The sequence below is a fragment of the Castanea sativa genome, chromosome 5 (genome assembly GCF_040712315.1).
Source record: "Castanea sativa cultivar Marrone di Chiusa Pesio chromosome 5, ASM4071231v1".
NCBI lineage: Eukaryota > Viridiplantae > Streptophyta > Magnoliopsida > Fagales > Fagaceae > Castanea > Castanea sativa.
This window is the reverse complement of record NC_134017.1, coordinates 20,417,442-20,444,978: the sequence shown is the minus strand read 5'-3', so window position 1 is coordinate 20,444,978 and position 27,537 is coordinate 20,417,442. Positions and strand designations below refer to the sequence as shown.

General features: G+C 37.6%; 1 protein-coding gene, 1 non-coding gene and 1 pseudogene across 2 annotated transcripts; 2 read left to right on the top strand and 1 right to left on the bottom strand.

Annotated features, from left to right (window-relative positions):
- Positions 1-2,925, top strand: part of LOC142634890 (receptor-like protein EIX1) — a 43,436-nt pseudogene extending 40,511 nt beyond the window's left edge.
- A 20,189-nt stretch (positions 2,926-23,114) lies between these two features.
- On the bottom strand, positions 23,115-23,993 carry LOC142634430 (transcription repressor OFP14). The gene has a single exon (XM_075808720.1). The coding sequence runs from the start codon at positions 23,991-23,993 to the stop codon at positions 23,115-23,117; it is 879 nt and encodes a 292-aa protein (XP_075664835.1).
- A 3,028-nt stretch (positions 23,994-27,021) lies between these two features.
- Positions 27,022-27,105, top strand: TRNAL-CAA (transfer RNA leucine (anticodon CAA)). The gene has a single exon. It is a non-coding gene; the product is annotated as a tRNA-Leu (tRNA).
- Positions 27,106-27,537: the final 432 nt, after the last annotated feature.

Genomic DNA, 27,537 nt, shown 5'->3' with positions numbered 1-27,537 from the left:
ATATATATACACATAACCTACGGATTGTAAGAATCCTTTATGCATGGATTCAACTTTTCAAAGCAAAAAATGGCCAAGCCATGCAATGGTCAAACATGTATTTAAAATTCAAAAGGTGTCATGCATTTAGGCCATGAAGGTCCGTCCAAGCCATGCAACAATACCAAGTACAATATATAATATATGATAATTATATTATATTATATATAGTGCTATCAGATGGTGGAATTCTCCCTATATGAATTCTATTCATTCATGGCCATAAAGCATTTGGACAAAAACCAAATCAACCGTGGACCACAATCCTGTCTTGTTCTAAACCAAGTAGTGCAACAAAATTAAGCAATGCATTAAGTGCAAGCCGTGAAACAAAATTCAAACCACGCAATTAAATTCAAAGTCAAACGGTGCAATGAATGAGAGTAATCAAAAGGTAGTTATTCTTCATTCGATAAAAACGGTTACTTTTGAAATGGATATCGCGGCCATAAAGAATTTCTTTCAATCACACTTGCAATCCGTACAAACTTGGTGAAATAACAATCAATGCATCAACACAAGTTTTCAATGCATTAAACCAATACTTCCAGTGGTTTGGCATGGATTCAATTAATACATGACCACATGAATAACTACTCCTCATTATATCCATGTGATGCAGAAAATTGACAACACAAAAATAACAGTTTTCTTAAATTCTAAAACTCAATCACACGCTATTCAATCATGATATGAAAACCTGGCTTTGATACCAATTGAAGGAAAAATTCTGGTTTTGCATCTCATGCAAAACCCACAGCGGAAGCGACGAACTAGGATCTATTTCATTCATGATTGATAACGTGCACTACATAAATTTCAGAATTTAAGAACAAGATAGCGTACCTTGGTGTGGAGAAATTCAAAACAAAGATTAGAAGCACTTGGGAACACTTTTAATCTTCACTCCAATTCCACTTTACGTCCAAGATGTGTAGTCTCTCAATCAGTTTTTCAAAAAGGAGAATGAAAGTGTGTCACACACTCTCTCACACACCGATTCTTTTTCTTTTCTAATCTCTTCAAAAAAAAATTCTGTATGTTTCTCCCTTTATAACTAACTGATTATCTAATTGGGCTGGCCTATTGGGCCTTTCCAATTGGGCTTTAGTGTGTGGCTTGGAGTGGGACCAAAATGGACCAATAAGACACTAGCTCCAATGGGCCTTGAGCTTTTCCGTCAACTCTTGACAAATCCAAAGTTACCATTAATTATATTTAATACCACTATATAAATATAATTGCACTCTAGGCCTTATTAATAAATTATATCCCAAGACTTTATTATACACGTACTCCCTTCATAAAATATTCGTAGTAACACAAAGTCATAAACGTAGATTGTCACTTTGTAAATTACTACATCTTATCCTTGAGTACCCGATTTAATTCTTTAAAGTTATTCATCATATATTTATGAAATCCAATTTCATAAATATATACTTTAGTAATTTCTTACTAAAGTGGTTAGGCCTAACTCTCCGAATAACTGAACACATTAAACTTATCTCAAGGGAATATTTTATATCTCCATCAAGAGACTATGAATTCCATCTTAAGAATATATGTTCCATCAACACTAAATGAGACTGCCCAACATACTGAGGTTTTGACCGTCACTTCAGATCTCACTCTTGATATATCAAAGCAACCTACATTTCATGATCAGGTCCATTATTCTCTCAGGATTAAGAGTTCATGCAAATAAGAGTCATGAGATTTATTATTCATTTGACAGTCGTTAGGAAAATAATAAATCTCACAGCGGTCCAGTTCAATATATTTTAACTCTTAAAACATATCAACATATCAACTAGAAGTTTCCACTTCCATGATCAAGACAAATCATCTTAGTTGACACGTTATAGTCTTCGCAGATGAAATGCCCAATTTCATCACCGACTACGAACTATAAATTGTGAGTTTACAAAGAACTTGTGATTTACATCTTCTGTGACTTTTCACATAAATCACATACAATGCATCTCATGGACTATATGATAATGTCCCATATTCATGTTACCATTATTTTAGATAATAATAAAATAACTTTATCAACCACAATATTAAGTCATACATCATGTCGTACATAATGTCATACATAATATCATACATAACATCATACAATACGATTTAAGGGCACTAATCCTAACAATTGGCCAGCTTGTTGGACAATTTGCAAAATTGTTGGGTTGTTACGTAGTTGGAAGTGCTGGAAGTAAAGAAAATGTATATTCTATTTGGATATATACTTTTTAGTACTCACTGGCCCTTCTTTATCTACAAGCTGCTCCTTATCTGAATTTCACATTGATCAATTCGGACAGGATGGAATCTTCCTTCCCCACAAACCCTACTAAAAAACAGTCCTTTTCTCCTTCCGTGATTGTGGAGTGGGCTGGTGGGATGAATGTACCATTCACAAAAAAGTTTAAGAAAAAAAAAAATCTTTTTAAGCATGAAATACTCATCTTTTTTTTTGTGATGAATTAGGTTGATCTATTGGTTTTGATGATGCTTTCAATTATAAGGAAGAGCATGACTTGGATATGCTACTTTGAAAAGGTCATTATGTCATTTGCATAATAGGATTTTAAAATTGTAATCTGAAGCTTGAAGGGCATACAGGTTCCTTGGCAGATTAAGTTGTTCGTTTTTTAGCATTATGTAATATTTTAACACACTGGAAGGGTCATTACTTGATATGGCACCACATTTTTTAGGTGGTCAATAGTTCTCCGATTCACTAATCTTCAAACTTTTTCTCTTTCCTCTTTCAGGCTAGCCAGGAGTATAATAATTGAAGATGGCATTGAACCCAGGCTCACATGGAATGATGATAGACCCCATTTTGTGTCTGTCAATCTGGTGAAGAGGATCAGATAAAATATTAGTTTTTTGTCTTACTCTTGGAGTTAGAACCTATTTGTAACCTGCAAAATGGCTTATTTGGCATCAAACTCTCTCTATGTACAATTTTATCTAAAGAAAAGTGCTTAATTACTCATATTACATGAAGTATTGTTAATGCATTCATGCCAAAATTTATTGGAATTACTAATTGCGTTTGTCGCAGTTGAAAACTCTTAGTTGAATTGGTAATACAACTTAACTAATGCCAACCCTCTAGGATGTTATTGCAATATTTTTGTATGAACCCATTGACATCCAATTTGCAAGCAGCTGATTTTGTCTTTTGACAGAGTATCAATTATACTTAGTTTTGCTACTGATTTACCATCAAGGTCCTTAAACTTGGTTTTTCTCTAAAATAAATAAATAGGGACTTGTAAAACATTTATGTGACAAGAATTGCAAAAGCTGTATGTGTTACTTTGTTAGCATTAGCATACTGATGGAATAGTTTACAGTACATGCTACATATCTCCCTACAAATAAATAAGGCTAAGGATATGATATAAGTTTTTGGCTAAAATTCAATTTAGTCACCTGACTTCTATTTCAATTTTCACATTAGTCCTTAAGATATCATTTTTCTTAATTTAGTTCATCACTTTGTCAAAATAAGCCAACAACAAGATTTGTTAAATAGCGATTGAATGTTTAAATTGAGCTAATTTTTATGATTGCATACAGCGTAATCTAATATTGTTAAATAAGATGGTAGTACTATCTAATGTGACAATGGAATCATCAAATGTGAGAAAAAAAAATAAAGGAACCACGGAATGTAACAAAAGTACAGTCACATGTCATGTTGATACTACACAATTTGAGGATGGTACTATCAAATGTAAGAAAAAATACGAGTACAATTGAATGTGGCAAAAGTAGAGTAAAATGTGATGTTAGTACTGTCTAATGTGATAATGGAATCATCAAATGTGAAAATAAATAAAGGAATTATCGAATGTGACAAAAGTACAATCACAAATCATGTTGGTATTGCCCAATGTGACAATGGAACTGTCAAATGTGAGGAAAAAAATTAAAGTACCACTGAATGTGAGAAATGTACAATTAAATGTGATGTTGGTACTGCCAAATGTGAGAATGGAACCAATAAATGTGAGCAAAAATAAGAGAACCACCGAATGTGACAAAAGTACAGTTATATGTAATGTTTGTACTGCACAATATGAGGATAGTACCATCAAATGTGAGAAAAAAATAAGGGATCTACCAAATGTTACAAAAGTACAACCACATGTGATGTTGATATTACACAATATGAGGACGATACTATTAAATGTGTAAAAAACAAGGGAACTACCGAATGTGACAAAAGTACAGTTACATGTGATGTTGGTACTACATAATGTGAGGATGGTACCATCAAATGTGAGAAAAAATAAGGGAACCACCAAATTTGAGAAAATTACAACTCATGTAATGTTGGTACTACACAATGTGAGGATGGTACCATCAAATGTGAGAAAAAATAAGGGAATCACCAAATGTGAGAAAATTACAACTCATGTAATGTTGGTACTACACAATGTGAGGATGATACTATCAAATGTAAGAAAAAATAAGAGAACCACCAAATGTGACAAAAGTACAGTCACATGTGAAGTTAGTACTGCATAATGTGGGAATGGACTATCAAATGTGATGTTTTGGTAACTTGGTATTGCAGGTTGCCTAGTAGTGGGTATTATGGTCATTTTTTTAGGTTTCAAGAGTATTGTGGTAATTGATGAGAAAAAAAGGAACCATCAATTTTGACATATACTTGTCATCGTCCCTATATGTATTTTAAACCATTGATTGCCATCTTCATCCTAATTTTTTGCTATAAACATATATATAAAGAAATAAGTATAAAAAGTGACTTCAATGGTGGGTCCAAATGTAAAAGTAAGGTTAGATATGATATTAATACTACCCAATGTGATTATGGAACTATCAAATGTGAGGAAAAAAAGAAGAAGAGAACCACTAAATGTGATAAAAGTACTTTCAAATGTGACGTTGGTATTGTCAAATGTGATGTTAGAGTACCACTGAATTTGACAAAAATACGATCATTTTTTAGATTCTAAGCGTATTTCAGTAATTTTTTAGGTTATAGGGTCATTTCAGTCATTTTTTAGGTTTCAGTGTTGATGATGCAAAGAAAATCAGTAGGCTGGATGCTTCGGACTTGAAAGGACCACTTGCTCTCTCAACGGCCTAAAAAAAGAAAGAAAAGCGATCAAAGGTGACCGGGGCTGCCGGCCAAGAACCCTCTGATGGCAAAGTTAGTTTTCTCTCTATATTTTTGGAGTTCCAACTTTTTGGGACCAATAATAACATACCTTTGCTTTGTCTGAATAAGCCTTTATATAGTGTTCTAATAGACGGTTATCGCAATTATAACCTCCCCTGGATTCAAGGAGGCGTAAGTATTTAAAAATAACTTCCATAACCGTTTAGGAGTTATGTACTACAACGGATACCTGGAAGTTACGCGTAAAATGAGGAATTGTCACATTATACTCGGAGATTTTCCTAAGTATGATACCCTCGTCCTAGCATCCCCTTGTCGAGTGTGCTTAGCTCATGAATAGAGGTCGTTCCGTCTACGGACGAATTTATTAAGGATGAGATCGCCGACACCTTGGACAAGCGTCTCATCCCTTGGTCACGACGACCTCGTCCTGGTCTCTTCTTCTCCGGACGAGATGGTTATAGGTAAGGTTTTCTGGGGTGCTTGCAATACTGTTGGGTCACGGACGACCTCTATGGACGGCTTCAAGGTGAAAATCAGTACCCATCAGTTGCCTCTTCGTCCAAGGGTCGTCCAAGGCTTTTGGTTTTTAGACACGTCTCATTACGCCACCCCACGTGTCTCGATCTATATGGTGGGGTTCCAGTGACTCTAGAACGCGCCACGCGTCATCATTATATGGGTTAACCGTTGTGTCATTTTGAGTTTTCGAGGAAGTTGCCACGTGGTTCTTCCTGATTGAGTGCTTCATTTCAGGTTTCATTTTTCAACGCCTATAAATAGTGGATTTCCTCCCATACCCTCTCCACTTTTCCAAATTTTCTTGTTTGACATTTCTCGTCCATCGACTCGTTTAGAAGTATTCCAGCGTCCCTAGTTTTCCTTCGTCTAGAGCCAGGTATTTATTCTACGCTCGTCTTTAGGTTTCCCTTGAATTTCCACAATGTCAGAAGTTGTTTCTTCGTCTAGTAATAGTGTTGATAGGGAGATAGATGAGTACCACAATTCTACTAGCTACAGTGGTTCTAGCAGTGATACTAGTAGTAATGGGGGTAATACCTCAGACGAGTATGTTTTTGGGGTTCCTGGGTTCCCCTAGAAGTCTTCCAAGAGGAATTTAGGACGAGAGTGGCATCTGGGTCTAGGGCTGGTCCCTCTGGTGCGCCCTCGTCCCCTCAAAAGGACGAGGTTGAGACCATATACAACTGTGCTGTGGGGATTCCTGCTAAGACAGACGAGAGGAAATTAGCTTCTCTTAGGAGTTGGTATCAAATTCCAGAAGAGCTAAACCCTAGGTTGGCCGTCCGTGACGAGTGGTGTTGCCAACCTCATTTTGGCATTGGAGTTTATGAAGCCTATCTCCTAGGAGGTCTTAGGTTGCCTCTCAATGCTTTCGCTAGGAAGTTGCTCACTAGATTGGGTTTAGCGCTGTGTCAGCTTAATCCCAATGCATGGAGACTAATCGTTTCTATGCAAATTTTGTGGAGAGAGGTTTTTGAAGGGGATTGTCCTCTTACCATGGATGAATTCCTTTTCTGCTATAAACCCTCTGAAATTGGCCAATCCCAGGGCTTTTATCAGTTTACAGCCAGAAGAAGAGATTGTAGGATTATAAAGTCATTGGTTACATCGGATAGGAGTTGGAAGACGGAGTTTTTCTTCGTCTCAAGTTTTTGGGCTGGGCGCCCTGTTGAGGTGGGCAGGGATCCATTTGCCCCTTATACAGGAGAGTTAGGGAACCTTCATCCTAAAGGTATGCTTATCACCGTTGTAACATCTCCCTTATCATGTCTTTTTACACTAACTAAGTTTCTCGTCCTTACTGCAGGTGTTAGAAGGCCGTCCTTGAACAAGTTTTATTTGGGACGTGTCCAAAAGGCCCGTCTCCACCCAGAGAGGGACTTCCATTCTTTGGTCACCCTTCAACGTCTTGCGACTTAGGGACTTGGCCCAGAACCTTCTCTAGAAGCCTTAGCTCACGAAATCACAATCCGTCGACGTAAGTTTTTGCCTTGGGAATTTTTTTTTCTTTTTTGCCATCAACTTAATCATGCCGTCATAGGCACATTTGCTGAATTACTCGTCTATTTTTTGTAGGGATGGCTACCATGAAGGAGAACAAAGGCAAGGGAGTCACGGACGAGCCTACTAGGCAAGACGCCGAAACTGGAGCTCGTCCTGCTGCTGGTGACAAGAGAAGCCTGTCGAAGGCCATTAATCTTGAAAATCTCCCCAGCCGGAGAGCGAAGCATAGGAGGTCGTCCAAGCCTGGAGTCGTCTCTCCTGCTGCCCCTGTTCCCCCTCCATCTCAATCGCCATCCATCCAGATTCTTGACGTGGAGTCGTCTGAGCCTACTCACCCTCCTCTGCCTAAAACTAGTGTTCCTACCTCGTCCCAGCCTCCTGTTGAAGTCGCGTCAAACCTCCTTGAAAGTGAGGACTTGGCCTGGGAGAGGTTTGAAAAAGCAGTTTCTGGCGAGGACGTGGCTGCATGCTATAACATGTCCTTGAGAGATTTTGAACACTCAGGTGTCCACGATCTTTTCAAGGTAATTGATATAAATTTCTTCTCGTTTTTTTTTTTTAATTTTTTTTTTATGTTTTCCTCATCATTAAGCTTGTTTGCTTTGCTTAATACGAAAATTTGTAATTGCTTGTGTAGGCCATGTCAAAGTTCATAGCTGCGTCCAGGTAGGCCACTCAGCTGGATAAGACGAGGCTTCTATTGGAGAGGAGGATACAGGAAGTCAGGGACGACTGCAAAGGCTGGGCTGAAATAGCGGCTAAGGCTAAGGACGAGGCCAAGGGTTTGCTGGACCTCATCAAGGAGCTAAGAGCTGACATAGTAGAGAAAGACACTCGTCTTGACCACTTTCAGAGGAAGGTTGACGAGTTAAGCAACTCCCTTGAGAAGGCTAAAGACGATGCTGTGGAGGAATTCAAGGTCTCGAAGCAATTAACTGACCTTCTGGACGCCAACTATGCGGCTGGATTTGAAGATTTTCGCATGGAGGCGAAGGAGAGGTTTCCAGAGGTTGATTTCAGCCCTATCGTCCTTCAATTAGGGGGTGCTACTAGTTCTTTTCTTCAGACCAGCTCTGAAGATGTCAATATTGAAGACGATGCCTCTACTAAGCCTGCCCAGGATGACCCCGATGCCTAATGCCCTTGCTGTCTGAAGATTTTATTATTATTTCCTTTCAAAATGTTTTCTTCTCCTCTTCTCTCTCCCCTTTTTTTTTTATTTGAAATGTATTCAAGTACAATTACCTCGTCAAGAGTGTTCCGGACGAGTTTATTAGCAATTGTTTTTTAATGCTTATTTTATAAGGGTTTTTGGACGGTGGTCGTCTACCCTTTAATCTTTAATGAATGTTTATTTTCATTTGTTGCTATCGTTTCACAGATGAGTTTACGCATTACTTTTATCATTTATGCTTTTGTTCCAAGTGTCGAAGGATCGTCTATGTGATTTCCTCATAGACGACCCACTTAGGACAATAATGATAACTGCATTGCTTTTGCTTGTCCCTTAGGCAATTATTTCTCGTCTTTCCACAAGGATTTTATATTTTACTCGTCTCAAAATATTGAGGCGTCTTGAATAGCTTCTCGTCTCTGTTATGCCATAGCGCCTACCCCCTTTTTTCTTTAGACGAGTGAGACTTGGCTTTCTCTTTCTGCTTTATCCTGATTTAGAGGAAAGCATTTTTGCTTTATCCTTATTTAAGGAAAATCTTGGACGAGTATGCCTTGGCTTATTTCTCTTTGCTTTATCCTTATTTAAAGGAAAGCCTTGGACGAGTTTTTCTGCGTCCGAAGATTTCTATTCGTCTTAGGCTTTTGCCTTTTCTGTGGGCATTATTATGGAAACTAGATCTATGCATCAAATACATAAGAAATCCAAACCATATTATTACATAAACATTGTTCACAAACGTGGCATATGCTTATAAGCTAGTGCCTTATTAAAATACTTAAGAAAAATACATAACCTCGCCTTTCATAAGCTAGTCTGTAAGCGGTGCAAAAGTTTAAGAACTAGTGCACTTTTTATTCATAACACACCATAATAGTAGTAAGAACACAACAGTAAGTATAAGTGAACATAGGTTATAGCTGCAACTTTGCTAGTGATTTCCCTTGTCCCTGCTCATTACTAATAGTACCTCCTTAGGTGTTCCACATTCTAGGGATGCTCTAACTTCCGTCCGTCCAGAGCTTCCAGGTAGTAAGACCCCTGCCTCTTGCAGTTAATTACCCTGTAGGGTCCTTCCCAATTAGGTCCTAACTTTCCATGAGTTGGGTTCCTGGTTGCCAAGGAGACTCTTTTGAGAACAAGGTCCCCAACACTGAACCGCCTGGGTTTTACCATGGCGTCATGCTGCCTGGCCATAAGGTTCTTGTATCTTGCTGTCCTTTGCTCCGCGTCCATTCTTACCTCGTTGATAAGATCGAGGTCAAGACGGAGTTGCTCCGCGTTCTCTCTTTCCTGATACTTCATCACTCGGTGATTAGCCATATGGACTTCTACCGGTATAACGGCTTCACTTCCGTAGGCAAACTTAAAGGGGTTTCTCCTGTTGGGGTTCGTACTGTCGTCCTGTAGGCCCAAAGAACGCCTGGTAGCTCGTCTGGCCAAATCCCTTTGTCCCCTCGAGCCGAGTCTTGATGATTTTCAACAGGGATCGGTTCGCTACCTCTGCTTGCCCATTTGCCTGTGGATGGGAGGGCGATGAATAGTGATTCTTGATTCCAAAATGATTACAAAAGTCTCTGAAGGGTGCGTTGTCGAATTGACGTCCGTTATCCGATACTAAAACCCTGGGTACTCCGAACCTACATAGAATGTTCTTCCATACGAAATTTTTCACATTTTGCTGAGTGATTGCTGCAAGAGGTTCGGCTTGTACCCACTTGGTAAAGTAATCAATTCCTACCACCAGAAACTTCATTTGTCGGGTTCCCATGGGGAGAGGGCCTAGGATATCCAGTCCCCACTGTGCGAAGGGCCATGGGGACATCATTAGGGTCTGGTATTCTGACGGCTGCCTAGGTACATTGCTATAGCGCTGACACTGGTCACATACCTTGATATAGGCTTTAGCATCTGCCTGCATTGTAGACTAGTAGTAGCCGGCACGGACAATCTTATGGACTAGCGACCTTGCTCCTGAATGATTTCCACATGCTCTTTCATGAACTTCCCTTAGAACATAATTTGACTCGTCAGGAGCCAAGCACCTTAAGTAAGGTTGGGAAAAACCTCGCTTGTACAATACTTCATTTATGAGGACGTACTTGGCTGCCCTGACCCTCAACTTTCTCGCTTCATCCTTGTCCTCTAGAAACCTTCCATCTTTGAAATAAATCATTATTGGACTCATCCAATCTTCTTCTCCTCCTACCTGCTGTATTTCGGGGATGTCTATGCTCGGCAGGTATTGGATGTTGTCGTACTCGTCCGTCACCCCTGCCGAAGCTGCTTATGCTAAGGCATCCGCTTCCGTATTTTCCTCCCTTGGTAGTTGAACAAAACTTACAGCTGAAAATTTTCATGCAAGACGTTTCACTTTGTTAAGGTATTTCTTCATTCGATCTTCCTTAGCATCACACATTCCATTTACTTGGTTAATGACCAGTTGAGAATCTCCTCTGATTGTTACCGACTCCGCCTCTAGGGACTTAGCCAACTCCAATCCCTTGAGTAGAGCCTCGTAGTCAGCCTCGTTGTTGGTAGTTTGATACTGCAGACGGGCTGTATACTCCGGCCTGTCACCCTTGGGGGACTTCAGTATAACCCCAATTCCTCCTACATACAGTGTGGACGACCCGTCGACATTGATCACCCATTTCTCAGCACTTTCGTCCTTGTCCAGCTCATCCTGGCTGGGGATGAACTCCGCGATGAAATCTGCCAATGCCTGTGCCTTTATCGCACTCCTTGGGAGGTTTCTGATATCAAACTCGCTAAGCTCAACGGCCCACTGTACTAATCGTCCAGCAGCTTCCAACTTGTTCATTGCCTTCTTTATGGGATGGTCTGTTAGGACGTTGATGATGTGAACCTGAAAATAATGCCTCAGCTTCCTGGAAGCCGTGATTAGTGCAAATGCTAGCTTCTCCATCATCGAGTATCGTCCTTCTGCTCCTCTCATTGCACGGCTTGTATAATAAACCGGTTTCTGGACTCTCCCTTCTTCTCTGACTAACGCTGAACTTACTGCGTGTGGGGACACTGCCAAATACAAATACAACACTTCCCCAGTTATAGATGGACTCAATAGCGGCGCTGTCATGAGATATGTCTTCAAGTCTTGGAAGGCGCTTTGACACTCGTCTGTCCATTCAAATGCCTTCCTAAGGACTTTAAAGAAAGGCAAACACTTATCAGTAGCCTTTGAGACAAACCTGTTAAGGGCAGCAACCCGCCCGTTAATAGACTGGACTTCCTTGATATTTTTTTGTGGTTCTATGTTCAGTATCGCTTGGATTTTGTCCGGATTTGCTTCAATTCCTCTATGTGACACCATGAACCCCAAAAATTTTCCTGACGAAACTCCGAAAGCGCATTTGCTTGGATTTTATTTCATGTTGTACTACCGCAATGTATCAAAAGTCTCTTGAAGGTCGTCCAAATGTTTATCCTCGTCTTGACTCTTTACCGGCATGTCGTCTACATAAACCTCCACATTTCGCCCGATTTAAGGACGGAACATATGGTTAACCAGCCTTTGGTAAGTCGCCCCTGCGTTCTTCAAACCAAAGGGCATTACCTTGTAGCAATACAACCCTTGGCTCGTGATGAATGAGGTCTTCTCCTGATCCACTTCACCCATCTGTATCTGGTTGTATCTTGAGAAAGCATCCATGAAGCTAAGCACTCTATGACCTGCCGTCGAGTCCACCAACTGGTCATTGCGTGGCAATGGATAACTATCCTTGGGGCAAGCTTTGTTTAAATCAGTGAAGTCCACGCACATTCACCATTTGCCGTTAGCTTTCTTGATCATGACCACGTTCGCCAACCAATCTGGATAATAAACTTCTCGGATGAACTCTGCAGCGACCAACTTCTGTACTTCTTCCTTAATGGCATTGTCTCGCTCAGGAGCGAAAATCCTTTTCTTCTGACGCACAGGTTTTGAATGGGGGCACACATTCAGGCTATGAGTAATGACACTCGAATCAATGCCAGGCATGTCCTCATGACTCCATGCAAAGACATCGAGGCTTTTCTTGAGGAACCGGACCAAAGCGTGCTTCACTCCCTCTTCCATGCTCGCCTCAACTCTTGTAAACTTCTCAGGCTGGTTCTCGTCCAAAGGGACGTCTTCTAATGCTTCAGTGGGCTCTGCCGCGATCCTTCTCCCTTCTATACTCATTGCCTGTATGTGCTCGTCCATCGCCAGCATAGCTAAGTAGAATTCTCTGGTGGCCAACTGATCTCCTTGTACTTGGCCTACTCCGTGCTTGGTTGAAAATTTGATGGACAAGTGGTAGGTAGAGGTTACCGCCTTCCAGCTATTCAGGGTTGGTCTTCCAATAATTGCATTATATGACGATGCACAATCAACAACAAGGAAATTTACCTCCTTGGTTATCTGCTGTGGATATGCTCCAACAACCACTAGTAGTGTGACGGTTCCCACTGGTTGCACCTTCATTCCTCCGAATCCTACCAACGACGAATTCATTGGCCGAAGCTGATCTCGTCCTAGCCTCATTTGCTGGAATGCGGGGTAGTAGAGAATGTCTGCAGAACTGCCATTATCTATCAACACCCTCCTAGTCATGTAGTCAGAGATGAGTAGGGTGATGACTATCGCGTCATCGTGCGGGTGGTGAAGTCGTCCTGCTTCCTCGTCTGTGAATGTAACAGCCTGCTGGTCTACTTCCCTCGTCCTAAGAGGTCGTCCGGACAGTTGGATGTTTTGCACCACCTTCAGGTATGTCTTCCTTGATTTGGATGACTGCGCTGTCGAGTTTCCTCCTACAATTACCCTTATTTCTCCTAGTGGGGGACGTGATGATTCTTCCACCTTGGCCTTCATTTTCTCATCTATTTGGTCTCGTCCAAGGAAGTTCCTCAGTTTTCCTTGTCTAATGAGATTTTCTACATGTTGCTTCAAGTCAAAACACTCGTCCGTATCATGCCCGTGGTCCCTGTGAAAGCGGCAGTACTTGCTCCTATTACGCTTGCTGGGGTCTCCCTTCATTTTATCCGACCACTTCAAGGACAGATCATCCTTGATCTGCATAAGAACCTGCTCTAGTGGCATCGTCAAGGGCGTGTATTTCTGATTCCTCGCGGAGGAACTCACCTTCTTACCATCCTTATCTTTCTTCTCGTCCACCCGAGCTTTCTTCGGACGAGGTCCTTGATCCGAATAACGATGGTGACCCGCTTCCGAGCGTTCTGCCCTTTTTCTTTTCTTGGCTATGATAGTGTCCTCAGCATTCATAAAATTCTAGGCCGAATGGACGAGATCGGCCATAGTCTGTGGTTCCTGCTCGTAGAGCTTATGATGAACAAGTCAGAATTGACCCCATTGTGGAATGCAGCCAGCAATAACTTGTCATCCATCTCGTCCACCGTCAAGTCCTCCCTATTAAACCGGGTGATAAAGGATCGCAAACTCTCATTTTTCCCTTGCTCTATAGTTAGTAGACTAGAGGAGGAACGCTTGTGATGCTGTCCCCCAATGAAATTGTTGACAAACAACTTACTCAACTCTTCAAATGATCCCACCGAGTTTGGGGGTATCTTACCGAACCACACTTGCGCTGGTCCTTTAAGTGTGGTGGGAAAAGCTCTGCACATAATCTCGTCCGGGACTCCTTGTAGGTGCATGGTCGTCTTGAAGGTCGCAATATGATCGCAAGGGTCGCGATTTCCATCATACGAGTCCAGAGAAGGCATTTTGAATTTTGGAGGTAGGGGGTGACTGTTGATGGAAGCCATGAAAGGGGAGTCCGTTCGGTGGACCATATCATCCACTAGGTTCGCCCGCTTCATGTTTTCCCTCATTTCATCCATGGCTTTTCTCATCTGGTCCATCTCTTTTTCCAAGTGTGGCACTCTTCTTGAAGCGGTACCCCTCGTCTGATCTTCGGACTCGACATTTTCTCCTCCACCTTCCTGACTCGGTGCCCAACCATCCACGTGCCCATCTTGGTGCTGCCTCCTGAGGTTGATCTCCCTATTCAACTCCTGGTTCTGACATGTCAGTTCTGCCATAGCAGCGGCCATGGATTGTATATGTTGAATGGAAGGCGGTTGCATGACAGGCGCTGACCTGCAATCGCGAAAGGGGTTGCTAGAAGCATCCCTACTCTCCTGGTAGCCTGGGCTGGTAGCCCTTGATCTTGTTCGAACCATTCAGCCTTTTATCTGGGAAAGACTAATCCTTGACAACAAAAACACAGTCGAATGAAAAGAACAGTGAACAGTGCTCGTATGTTTTTCTTCTTCCCATAGACGACGCCAACTGATGATGCAAAGAAAATCAGTAGGCTGGATGCTTCGAACTTGAAAGGACCACTTACTCTCTCAACAGCCTGAAAAAAGAAAGAAAAGCGATCAAAGGTGACCGGGGCTGCCGGCCAAGAACCCTTCAATGGCAAGGTTAGTTTTCTCTCTATATTTTTGGAGTTCCAACTTTTTGGGAGCAATCATAACATACCTTTATTTTGTCTGAATAAGCCTTTATATAGTGTTCTAATAGACGGTTATCGCAATTATAACCTCCCCTGGATTCAAGGAGGCGTAAGTATTTAAAAATAACTTCCATAACCGTTTAGGAGTTATGTACTACAACGGATACCTGGAAGTTACGCGTAAAATGAGGAATTGTCACATTATATTCGGAGATTTTCCTAAGTATGATACCCTCGTCCTAGCATCCCCTTGTCGGGTGTGCTTAGCTCATGAATAGGGACCGTTCCGTCTACGGACGAATTTATTGAGGATGAGATCGCTGACACCCTGGACGAGGGTCTCATCCCTTGGTCACGACGACCTCGTCTTGGTCTCTTCTTCTCCGGACGAGATGGTTATAGGTAAGGTTTTCTGGGGTGTTTGCAATACTGTTGGGTCACGGACGACCTCTATGGACGGCTTCAAGGTGAAAATCAGTACCCATCAAGTGTCATTAAGTTATTTTTTAGGTTCAAAGGGTCTTCTAGTAGTTTTAAAGGGTTTCAAAGGTATTTTGGTTATTTGCAACTGTTATGGGGTATTTTTGGTCATTGTTTTAGGTTTTTTGGTTATTTCGATCATTTTTAATGTTTTTGGGTAATTTCAGAAATTTTTTTAGGTTTTAGGGTCATTTGGTCATTTTTTTAAGGTTCTAAGGTATTTTGATCATTTTTTAGGTTCTATGGGTATTCTGGTAATTTTTGAGGGTTTCAGGCGGTATCTTGGCGATTTTCAAGTTTAATGAGGTATTTTGGTCATTTTGTAAGTTTCAATGGCATTTCAAATTTTTTTAAGGTTTTAGGGTCATTTCGGTAATTTTTAAGGTTCTATGGGTATTTTGGTAATTTTTTAGGTTTAAGTTGCATTACGGACAGTTTTAGGTTCTAAGGGCATTATTGTCACTTTTTAAGTTACAAGGTCATTTTAGTCATTTTTTAAATTTGATTATCAATTAGGTAATATTTTTTAGTATCTAAGGGTATTTTGATTATTTTTTAGGTATAGAGAGTATTTCAGTCATTTTTTAGATTTTAGATCATTTCAGTCATTTTTTAGGTTTTAAGGATATCCCAATAATTTTTAAGAGTTTCGAGGTTATTTTGGTAATTTTTATTTGTTAGACTGCATTTTGGTAATTTAGCTAAATTTAAGGGTATTTCATAATTTTAGAGACTTTAGAAGTATTTTTGTTATATATATTTATTGATTATTAGGTAATTTAGTAGGGTTGGGTTAGGTTGGCTACGTTCATATGTAATGTTGGTATGACTAAACATGACGATGGAATTGTCAAATGTGAGTAAAAAAAAACATTGAATGTGACAAAAATACGGTCATATGTGATATTGGTACTGTCCAATGTGACGATGGAACAATCAAATATGAGAAAAAAAATTAGAGTACCACTGAATGTGACAAAAGTATGGTCAAAAGTGATGTTAGTACTGCATAATGTGAGGATAGAACTATCAAATGTGAGAAGAAAAAAAAAAAAGGGAACCACCGAATGTGACAAAAGAACTGTCACATATGATGTTGGAACTGCACAATGTGAGAATGAAACATTCAAATGTGAGGAAAAAAGTAAGAGAACCACTAAATGTGACAAAAAAACGTTTACATATGATGTTGAAATTGCACAATGTGAGAATGAAATCGTCAAATATGAGAAAAAAGTAAGGTAACCACCAAATGTGACAAAAGAACTATCACATGCGATGTTGGAACTGCACAATGTGAGAATGGGACCATCAAATATGAGGAAAAAAAAAAAGAGAACCACCAAATGTGACAAAAGTACAGTCACATGTGATGTTAGTACTGCACAATGTGAGGATGATACCATCAAATTTGAGAACAAATAAGAGAACCACCGAATGTGACAAAAGAATTGTCACATGTGATGTTGGAACTGCACAATGTGAGGATGGAACCATCAAATGTGAGGAAAAAGTAAGAGAACCGCCAAATATGACAAAAGAACTGTCATATGTGACGTTGGAACTGCATAATGTGAAGATAGAACCATCCAATGTGAAAAAAAAAAATGTAACCTGATATAACAGGTTGTCTACTTGTGGGTACCATACCCCCCTCAAAAAAAGAGGGGGGTACGGTAGAATTACCCATGTAAAATATCATAACATGTCAAATTTGTATACTTACAATATTGTTATTCACATGCAAATCTATTTTTTAATATCCCTTTATCCATATACACAGAGAAAGATGAATTGAGAGTAATAAAAAATAATATTTTAATGAAATGTAGTATAAAATAGATAATCTGATGTTGGTTATTTTGAAAATATTTATTATTTAAAATAGAAAATATAGGTTATCATGCAAAAATTGATAGAAATTTTTGTACGAATTGATGCAAATGCTCTAACCATGGAAATGATCATCAATGCAAGATTATCAAGGTTATTATTGAAGATGATGTACTTCTCAATCAATTTTGAAAATGACATACTCTTCCAATCAGTTTTTTGGCTCTTGAAGCTTTTTCTCAAAGAGTGTGTGTAGTACTGTGTAGTGTATACTACCTAGTGAAGGATAATCTTGGGAGTAAATTTTGAAGCTTTTTTTTTTTTTTTTTTTTTATAATTTTTGGAGTCCAAATTCGGTAAGGATGGGATGTAAAAATTATGTTTTAAACCATTAAATAAGAAATTTTTATATCAGCTTTTTACTTAAAACTCAATACATCCTACAACATTTAGATAACTGATAGAAATATGGATGTGCGCAGTGGAAAAATAACGGATCTACTCCATTCATAAAAGTTAACATGTACTATATAAGTTTTAGAATTTAAGAACAAGAGAGTGTACCTTGGAGCGGTAAATTTCAAAATCGAAGATCAAAATCGCTTTGGAACACTTTCAATCTTCACTCCAATTCCACTAACGCCCAAGATGTGTGGTCTCTCAATCAGTTCCAAAGGGAGAAATGTCAAAGTGTCTAACACTAACATGCACCACTTCGCAATAGTGTTCTTACGAAATTCTCTACAGAAAATTCTGTATGTTTCTCCCTTTGTATCTAACTGATTATCTAATTGGGTTGGCCTTTTAGGCCTTTCCAATTGGGTTTAAGTGTGTGACTTGGAGTGGGACCAAAAGGAACCAATAAGACACTAGCTCCAATGGGCCTTGAGCAATTCTGTCAACTCTTGACAAGTTCAAAGTTACCATTAACTATATTTAATACCACTATATAAATATAGTTGCACTCTAGGCCTTATCTATAAATTATATCCCAAGACTTTATTGTACATGCAATCCCTTCATAAAATATTCGTAGTAACACAAAGTCACGAATGTAGACTGCCACTTTATAAATTACTACATCTTATCATTGAGTACCAGGTTTAATCCTTTAAGTTATTTATCATATATTTATGAAATCCAATTTCATAAATATATACTCTAGTAACTATTTACTAAAGTAGTTAGGCCTAACATTCTGAATAAAAAACCCATTAAACTTATCTCAAGGGAATATTTTGTATCTCCGTTAAGAGACTATGAATTCCATCTTGAGAATATATGTTCCATCAATATTAAATGTGGTTGCCCAACATACTGAGGTTTTGACTGTTATTCTAGATCTCGCTCCTGATATATCAAAGCAACCTACACCTCATGATCAAGTCCATTATTCTCTCAAGATTAAGAGTTCATGCAAATATAAGTCGTGAGTTTATTATTCATTTGACAGTCGTTAGGAGAATAATAAATCTCACACCGGTCCAGTTCAATATGTTTTAACTCTTAAAACATATCAACATATCAATTAGAAATCTCAATTTCCACAATTAAGATAAATCATCTTAGTTAATATGTTATAGTCTTCGTAGATGAAATACCCAATTTTCATCACCAACTACGAACTACATTTTGAGTTTACAAGAAACTTGTGATTTACATCTTTTGTAACTAAATCACATAAATCACATACAATGCATCTCATGGACTATATGATAATGTCTCAATATTCATGTTACCATTATTTTTAGATAATAATAAAACAATTTTATTAAACACAACATTAAGTCATACATAATGTCATAAATAATAACATACATAGCATCATACTATAAGATTTAAGGGCACTAATCCTAACAATCTCCCACTTGCCCTAAAGACTATTGTGCACTAATTTAACTCCCATCTCCTCCAAATGTGACTCGAAAGTCCTTTGGAGCAAGGCTTTGGTAAAGGGATCCGCTAGATTTTTTGCACCATCAATCTTTGCTACAACCACATCTCCACGAGCAACAATGTCTCGAATGATCTGATACTTTCTCTTTATGTGCTTTCTTTTCTTGTGATTCCTTGGATCCTTGGATAGTGAAACCGTTCCACTATTGTCACAGAACAATGTAATGGGAACTTGCTCAATTCTCATAACACCAAGATCAGAAAGGAATTTCTTGAGCCAAACAGCCTCTTTTGCTGCTTCACAAGCAGCAACATACTTGGCTTCCATGGTGGAGTCAGCAATACAAAAAAGCTTAACACTCCTTCAACTTATGGCTCCACCTCCCAAGGTGAAAACACATCCCGACGTGGATTTTCTGAATTCTAGATCCGACTGAAAATCCGAATCTATATAGCCAATGAGAATCAAATCCTCACAACGGTAAACAAGCATAGAATCTCTCGTTCTCCGTAGATACTTGAGAATATGCTTTACAGCTTGCCAATATTTTGGTCGTGGATTTGATTGATATCGGCTGACCCTGCCAACTGAATAACAAATGTCCGGTCTAGTATAAAGCATGGCATACATGGGGCTTCCCACAGCAGAAGCATAGGGAACTTGTCTCATCATATTTTCCTCCTCTTAAGTCTTAGGCCTTTGGTCATCAGACAGAAGAACTCCATGTCTAAAAGGAAGTAATCATTTCTTGGAGTTTTACATGCTAAACCGTTCTAGAACCTTATCTATATATCCAGCTTGTAACAAACCTAACATCTTATTCTTGCGATCTCGCCAAAACTTGATCCCTAGAATATAGTTAGCTTCGCCCAAGTCTTTCATATCAAATTGGCTTGACAACCAAACTTTAACCGATGACATTACTCTTACATCATTTCCAATGAGTAGAATGTCATCAACATAAAGCACTAGAAACATTACTACTTTGTTTTGATGTCTTTTATACACACATGGTTCATCAAGATTTTATTTAAAACCAAATGATTTAATTGCCTGATCAAATTTGATGTTCCATGACCTAGATGCTTGCTTAAGTCCATAAATGGACCTTTTCAACTTGCATACCATATGCTTTTGGTTCTTTGCTATGAAACCTTCCGGTTACAACATATAGATTTCTTCTTCAAGATTGTCATTTAGAAATGCAGTCTTGACATCCATTTGTCAAATCTCATAATTATAATGAGCAACAATGGATAAGAGAATTCTAATAGATTTAAGCATGGCTACTGGCAAAAAAGTTTCATCATAGTTAATGTCTTCTTTTTGTGTATACCCTTTCGCCACTAGTTTTGCTTTAAAGGTTTCAACATTTCCATCTATCACTCTCTTCCTCTTGTAAACTCATTTGCAACCAACAAGTTTAATGCTGTTAGGCGTCTCTACAAGATCCTACACATGATTGGAATACATAGAATTCAATTCAGATTTCATAGCTTGGACCCAATGATGTGCATCTATATCATTAATTGCTTCATCATAAGTGTAGGGATCCGATTCAGCCTCTTCAGAGATAGCTTTATAAGTTTCTCCCAAACCTATGAATCTCACAGGAGGCCGAACAATTCTCCCACTACGACGAGGCTCCTGTGTACTAGACATCTCATGAGTAGTATCTTGTGGTGTATCTAATGCAACCACATCATCCCTAGTTTTATCCAACGGTTGTTGATTTACAGATTCATTCATTTCAGCCAATGTCTCGAATTTTCAACCACATCATAGAAGTTAACATGTACTATATAAGTTTCAGAATTTAAGAATAAGAGAGTGTACCTTGGAGTGGTGAATTTCAAATTCGAAGATCAAAATCGCTTGGGAACACTTTCAATCTTCACTCTAATTCCACTAATGCCCAAGATGTGTGGTCTCTCAATCAGTTCCAAAGGGAGAAATGTCAAAGTGTCTAACAAGAACATGCACCACTTCGCAATAGTGTTCTTACAAAATTCTCTATAGAAAATTCTGTATGTTTCTCCCTTTGTGTCTAGCCGATTATCTAATTGGGCTGGCCTTTTGAGCCTTTCCAATTGGGCTTAAGTGTATGGCTTGGAGTGGGATCAAAAGGGACCAATAAGACACTAGCTCCAATGAGTCTTGGGCTTTTCTGTCAACTCTTGACAAGTCCAAAGTTACCATTAATTATATTTAATACTATTATATAAATATAGTTGCACTCTAGGCCTTATCTATAAATTATATCCCAAGACTTTATTGTACATACAACTCATTCATAAAATATTCGTAGTAACACAAAGTCACGAATGTAGACTGCCACTTTGTAAATTACTACATCTTATCCTTGAGTATCCGGTTTAATCCTTTAAATTATTCATCATGTATTTATGAAATCCAATTTCATAAACATATACTCTAGTAACTATTTACTAAAGTAGTTATGCCTAACATTCTGAATAACAAACCCATTAAACTTATCTCAAGGGAATATTTTGTATCTCCGTTAAAAGACTATGAATTCCATCTTGAGAATATATGTTCCATCAACATTAAATGTGGTTGCCCAACATATTGAGGTTTTGACCGTAACTCAAGATCTCACTCTTGATATATCAAAGCAACTTACACCTTATGATCAAGTCCATTATTTTCTCAGGATTAAGAGTTCATGCAAATATAAGTCGTGAGTTTATTATTCATTTGACAGTCATTAGAAGAATAATAAATCTCACACCGATCCAGTTCAATATGTTTTAACTCTTAAAACATATCAACATATCAACTAGAAATCTTCATTTCCATGATCAAGACAAATTATCTTAGTTGATATATTATAGTCTTCGCAGATTAAATGCCCAATTTTCATCACCGACTACAAACTACATTTTGAGTTTACAAGGAGCTTGTGATTTACATCTTCTGTGACTAAATCACATAAATCACATACAATGCATCTCATAGACTATATGATCATGTCTCAATATTCATGTTACTATTATTTTTAGATAATAATAAAATGACTTTATTAAACACAATATTAAGTCATACATAATGTCATAAATAATAACATACATAGTATCATACTATAGGATTTAAGGCACTAATCCTAATAATAACATCTCAATAAACTCTCAACTAGGTTGGATTTCATATGGGTATTAGAATTGATTGAGTGTGGTTGTACTTGTTCTTTAATATGTAACATGATGATGTGTCATATTAGAATTGAAGAGTGTAAAACTTGAATTTTACATCACATCTTTATAGGATTTAATATCATTTTTCTTTTGTGCAATACATCTTTATATTGAGAAAAAGAAAAATAGTACATGATGGAATGATTGAAACAACATTTACAGGTTCTTATTGACCGAGGGTTTTTTTGGGGAGAAAAAAGGTTTTTTGGAGGGAAAAGCCCTCTTAAGTGACCTCATTATATCGTATATACCCTAAAAAGTCACTTCTGAAGAAAATAATTTGTACAGCGAAGACAGTTTCTCAATAGAACCTAGCTACTGAGTGAGTTCTTTAGTTGACACATTTCAATAACAGTAAATTATTAAAGAAATAGAAAACGTTACCGAGGATACCTGAATACTGAATTCATCTGACCTCAAAATACGGGGGCCATTGTGAATGTCAAAATATTCGTCATTTAATAATTAAATAGTGTACATGTTCATTCTGTATCATATTTTGTTCATATTCTTACCTTGATCGATGATATTCACGCTAGAAAACATGGAATAGAAAATTCCTAGTAAAAGCACCGGGGAACATGCAACAGACAAGCTCACCCTAAAAATCAATAAAATTTCACCAAACAATACAAGAAGACAAAACTTTAATCATAAACAATGTTTTTTAATTTTCTTGAAAATGTAATTAATACATTTCACACATGCACAATGCATGTGAGAGCTAAGGGAGAATACAACAAAAATCTTAAAACCTACATTTTCTTGTAGCATTCTTTTAAGTTCTTTAGATGAACTCAATGACTTAATTCGTACGTTACTTCCTTCTCATTTTCCTTCTCCTCTCTCTTTCAATCATCCGAATAGTACGAACATTCCGTGTGCTCGCCGGAATTCTATCAGTATCTTGACGCAAATCGACGATCAAATCAACAAAAGCACTTAAAATGTACCTATATGATTTTTTCTCATTTAGGTTTAGGTAACAAAATAAGAGCTCTTCCATGAAATCCCAATCAACCCTTCCTTGATTTCGCATACGGGCATCGACCATTTCTTGCATGGAGCGTCGAAAATCCTCGTACGGGCTCGGAGAATACGCTAGGACCGCGATGCTGTCATCGGGAAGTGTGACATCCTTAGTATGGTCATTAGTTGTTGTGGTGGAATCATTTAGGGTTGTGCTAGTTGAGGTTGAGCTTGAACCTGCATCCTCCGATGTGGTGGTCACACTCGACCGGGATTCCTCGATAAGCGAGCCCGACAAGCCCGGGTTAATGAAGAATCGATGGGATCCACAAAGATCCGATGGAGGGTCCATCAACCTAGGCGATCCAAACAAAACTGCATGATTAGGGTTTTCACCTTCATGATTTGCTTTGCCTCTTTTTCCCTTGTTGTCCATGTCTTCATCGTCCTTTATATACAGTGACTTGAAATTCTCCAAGAGGAAGCGATCAACGTCCGATAAGGTTGCTTCGCTCTTGTTGTTTCTTTCGTCGTCGTTGTTGTTTTTTCCGGCCTTGTCTTGGCTGGAGTCAATGGCGAATGAAAGAGTCTTGGGGTGCTTGCACCCGGAGAGGATCCAATTTTTAGAAGATGAGAAGGAATTTGAGGGGAGATGGATGTGTGAAGAAGGTGGTTTTTTGATCTTGGTAAGGTAATCTTGGAGAGATTTTTGAAGCTTCTTAGGCATTTTTTTTTTCCTTGTTGGTGCCTCTGGTTTACTACAGTGGGTTGGAGTAAAAACGATTTGAGGTAGGTCATATTTATATATATAAAGAAGGCAAGGAAGAGTAATAAAATATACAGAAATGGTAACATATTCATTAAAGAATCTTTACTAGTCTGGAGGTTTGACAACCATCAATTCGATCTTTTAATAATTATATAAATGCCTATATAACGGCACAGTAAAATGAAATTAAAACGTAAGACCAACTTTACAGGTTATCTTCCAATAAATAATAAAAAAAGAATGTCTGTTACCTATCAGAAAGAAAGAAAAAAGAAATTTTGAGAAGAAAAAAAAAAATTAAGATTTCTCAGTAAAGTGTGAAGTCTACCTTTTTAATGTATAAAATATGCTATACCTGAGCTAGTCTTAAGATTGTTTAAGACATAAGGCCAAAATTTTAAAGGAGTCTTTTTATATCTAAATATCATTTAAATAATATTTACTAATTTATTTTTTATTTTAAATCTATTATTAATTCTTAATTATTATTAATTCTAATTCATCAAAAGTGAGCTAATAATACTTACTATATAGGTTTTACAAACTGGCATATCACTAATAAAAAATAAATTATTCAAACATTCATTCATTATATTGTTTAAGTAACATCAATCATATTTTTATTACATTAATTTGTAAGTTTTTTGTCGTAAAATTTTTATTGGTTTTAGCATTTTTCATTCACTTAATGGTGATTGGATTATTTTTTTTATTCACTTAATGGTGATTGGGCAGTGGGTTCCAGTTAGCTCGGCTAGTAAAGTCTCTGATGCTTGAATAAGAGATTTGGGGTTCAATCTCTACCTACACCAAAAACCGATTGGTATCTTGGTCCAATGATAATGAATTATAAGATCCTTTTGGATATACACCACTGTTAATTTTTTTAAGATTTTCTCCTCTCCCCCCTTCTGTGTATATGTGTTAAATACTTAGTATTCTCAAAAAACAAAATAGCACTAATTTATATATATATGTATATGTATATGAAAGAAAATGCTAAACTTACTACAAATTTTATTACAAAAACTTACAAATTGATGTGTTGATGAGGTAACACTTTAGCAAAAGAATAAATGAGTATTGAATTACTTCTTATGATTGTCGACATATCAATTTATAGGACCTATGTAATAAAACTTGTAATATAATAGCACTAATATTTTAGACCAAGAAAAAAAATGCACCTAACTCACTTTTTTTTTTTTAATTATAAAATTAAATATTAAAAAAAATTTACCACCCCCATATTTGGGGGCTTTTTATGTTAGGAGGCCTTAGGCCATGGCCTAAATGACCTAGGCCTAAGGCCGGCCCTAACTACAACCAATCTCAAACAGCTAACAAAAAAATTTTGAGATAAAGGTTTTGTTATTGTTATAGTTGTGAGGCGTTTTTGATTGAGAATGCAAATATATTTAAAAATGAATAAAAAGTAGTAGAAGCTTGACTTTTACCCTCAATAATTCACAGGGCTAAACGTGTCAACCTAGCCTTACATAATTGAAGCTTGACTTGTGAAACAATTAATATTTAAAATATAATTAGATTTTAATCAAAACGAGTATAATATAATTTGATTAAGGATTGTTAACCAAAAAAAGAAAAGAAATTGATTACAGAAGGTTCGTTTGACTTGACAAGAGCGAGGTTTGGATGAGTTAACAAACAGCTAGAGGTGTCCCCTAGTTAGTATGTTGTTCATTTTGCCAGCGCAAGCCTTGATACAAAATATGGAAAGCCTATCCATAGAGCTGCTATAATCTTCTTCGGAACTAAAAATGAAAAAAAATGCCCCATTTAGGTTTATTGGTGACCACTGCTTGTCTGTTTCAATGTATATAATATATATGTTGATATGTACAGAAAATGAGAGTGCCACAAATAGAAAAAGATCACTGATGCACGTCATAATAACTATAAAAGATCAAAATTACAACCTAACACAGGAATGAAATCATCACTATAGTCAGTGAATAAGTTTCCACATTGCCACATTTCCTGATTTGTGCACCAAAATGATTAGGCTGGACAAATAGTTTACCCCCCCTATAATAGAAAACATTTTGTATTATGAGGTTTTGAAGGCAAAGAAATAATAATATCTCACTACATCTTTACTCTAAAAAAATGCATCAATATATGGTAATGTGACATTTAATTCATTATCGAATCAACCACACTCTTTCGTATGCATTAAGAATCCATGGATGAGAATGAGCTAGGAAAGCAAAAAAGATTGAACCAATTCTAACGACGATGAATATAAGAGGGGAGAGGAAGGGGGGCTAGGCTCATGTCTTCAAAAGTAGAGATCCTGCTTTAATAGCAAGCAAGAATTGGATGGAATTTTTTTTTTTTTTTTCGGCTAAAACTCAATTTTAAAAGTGGAAATTTTTTATGGGCCTTTTTCTTCTCTTTATTTAAAAATTTACTCTTTTTAATAAAATTTGAAAATTAAAAACTATTGATAAAAAGGAAAATTTTCATTCTAGCTATGTGTTTTCAATGAAATTTGACATTCCTATATAATAATTATAAAAAAAGGAATGAAATTTGATGCAAAAAAGGAAATGTGAAAAAATTAATCTAGGAGCATGTCTATAGTGTGCAAAAACATGGATATCTATACTATTTATAAAATGATTTTTCTCTTTGGATTGGACTTTTATGTGGTTCAGAAATACTCTTAAACCTTAAGTTTAACAAAGAAAAATTCTGAGTACAACTTGATAAAAATATATCTCCAATTCTACCTAAAATGCTTACAAAATAGGACACTCTTCTAGTAATTCATATCTTCAAAACAAACTTATATAAATTTTTTTTAACAAAATGGGAAAATTATGACACTAGACCAAAAAAAAAAAAAAAAAACTCATTACATGTGTAAAGGGCTAGTTTTTTTAATTCAGAGGGATGGAGATAAACATTATACGTTGAATAACTCTATATATAAGAAATATTGAATTTTACTAACAGAACTGTCAGGATGGCCGAGTGGTCTAAGGCGCCAGACTCAAGTTCTGGTTCTCGTGAGAGAGCGTGGGTTCAAATCCCACTTCTGACATCTGTTTTCGTTTCATTTTTTTTTTCCACTTCTGACATTTGTTTTCTTTTCATTTTTTTTGTTTATTTGTTTGTTTTTTTTGCCATTTTCTATTTTCAGTAGCCATTTGGTCAATATAGTGTGATTCTTTTCACTAGAAATACCTGTCTGAGCGTCTGGCTTTTTCAAAGCCACCCCAGAGCGAGAGCGAGATGGCAAGCAACGATTATAGCAAAGAAGAACTGAGAAGAAAAATCTTAGAAACTAGGTCCCATCGCGTGACTCGTATCAACGACGACAATGTCAACACCACTTTCTCTCAATCACCTCCACCGCCACCACCGCCACCACCTCCATCCCCAGCATCGTCAACATCCTCATCATCATCACCATCACCATCAAGTACTCGTCAACCTTTTCGTGTGACACACACAAAATCATCCCCTTCATCAT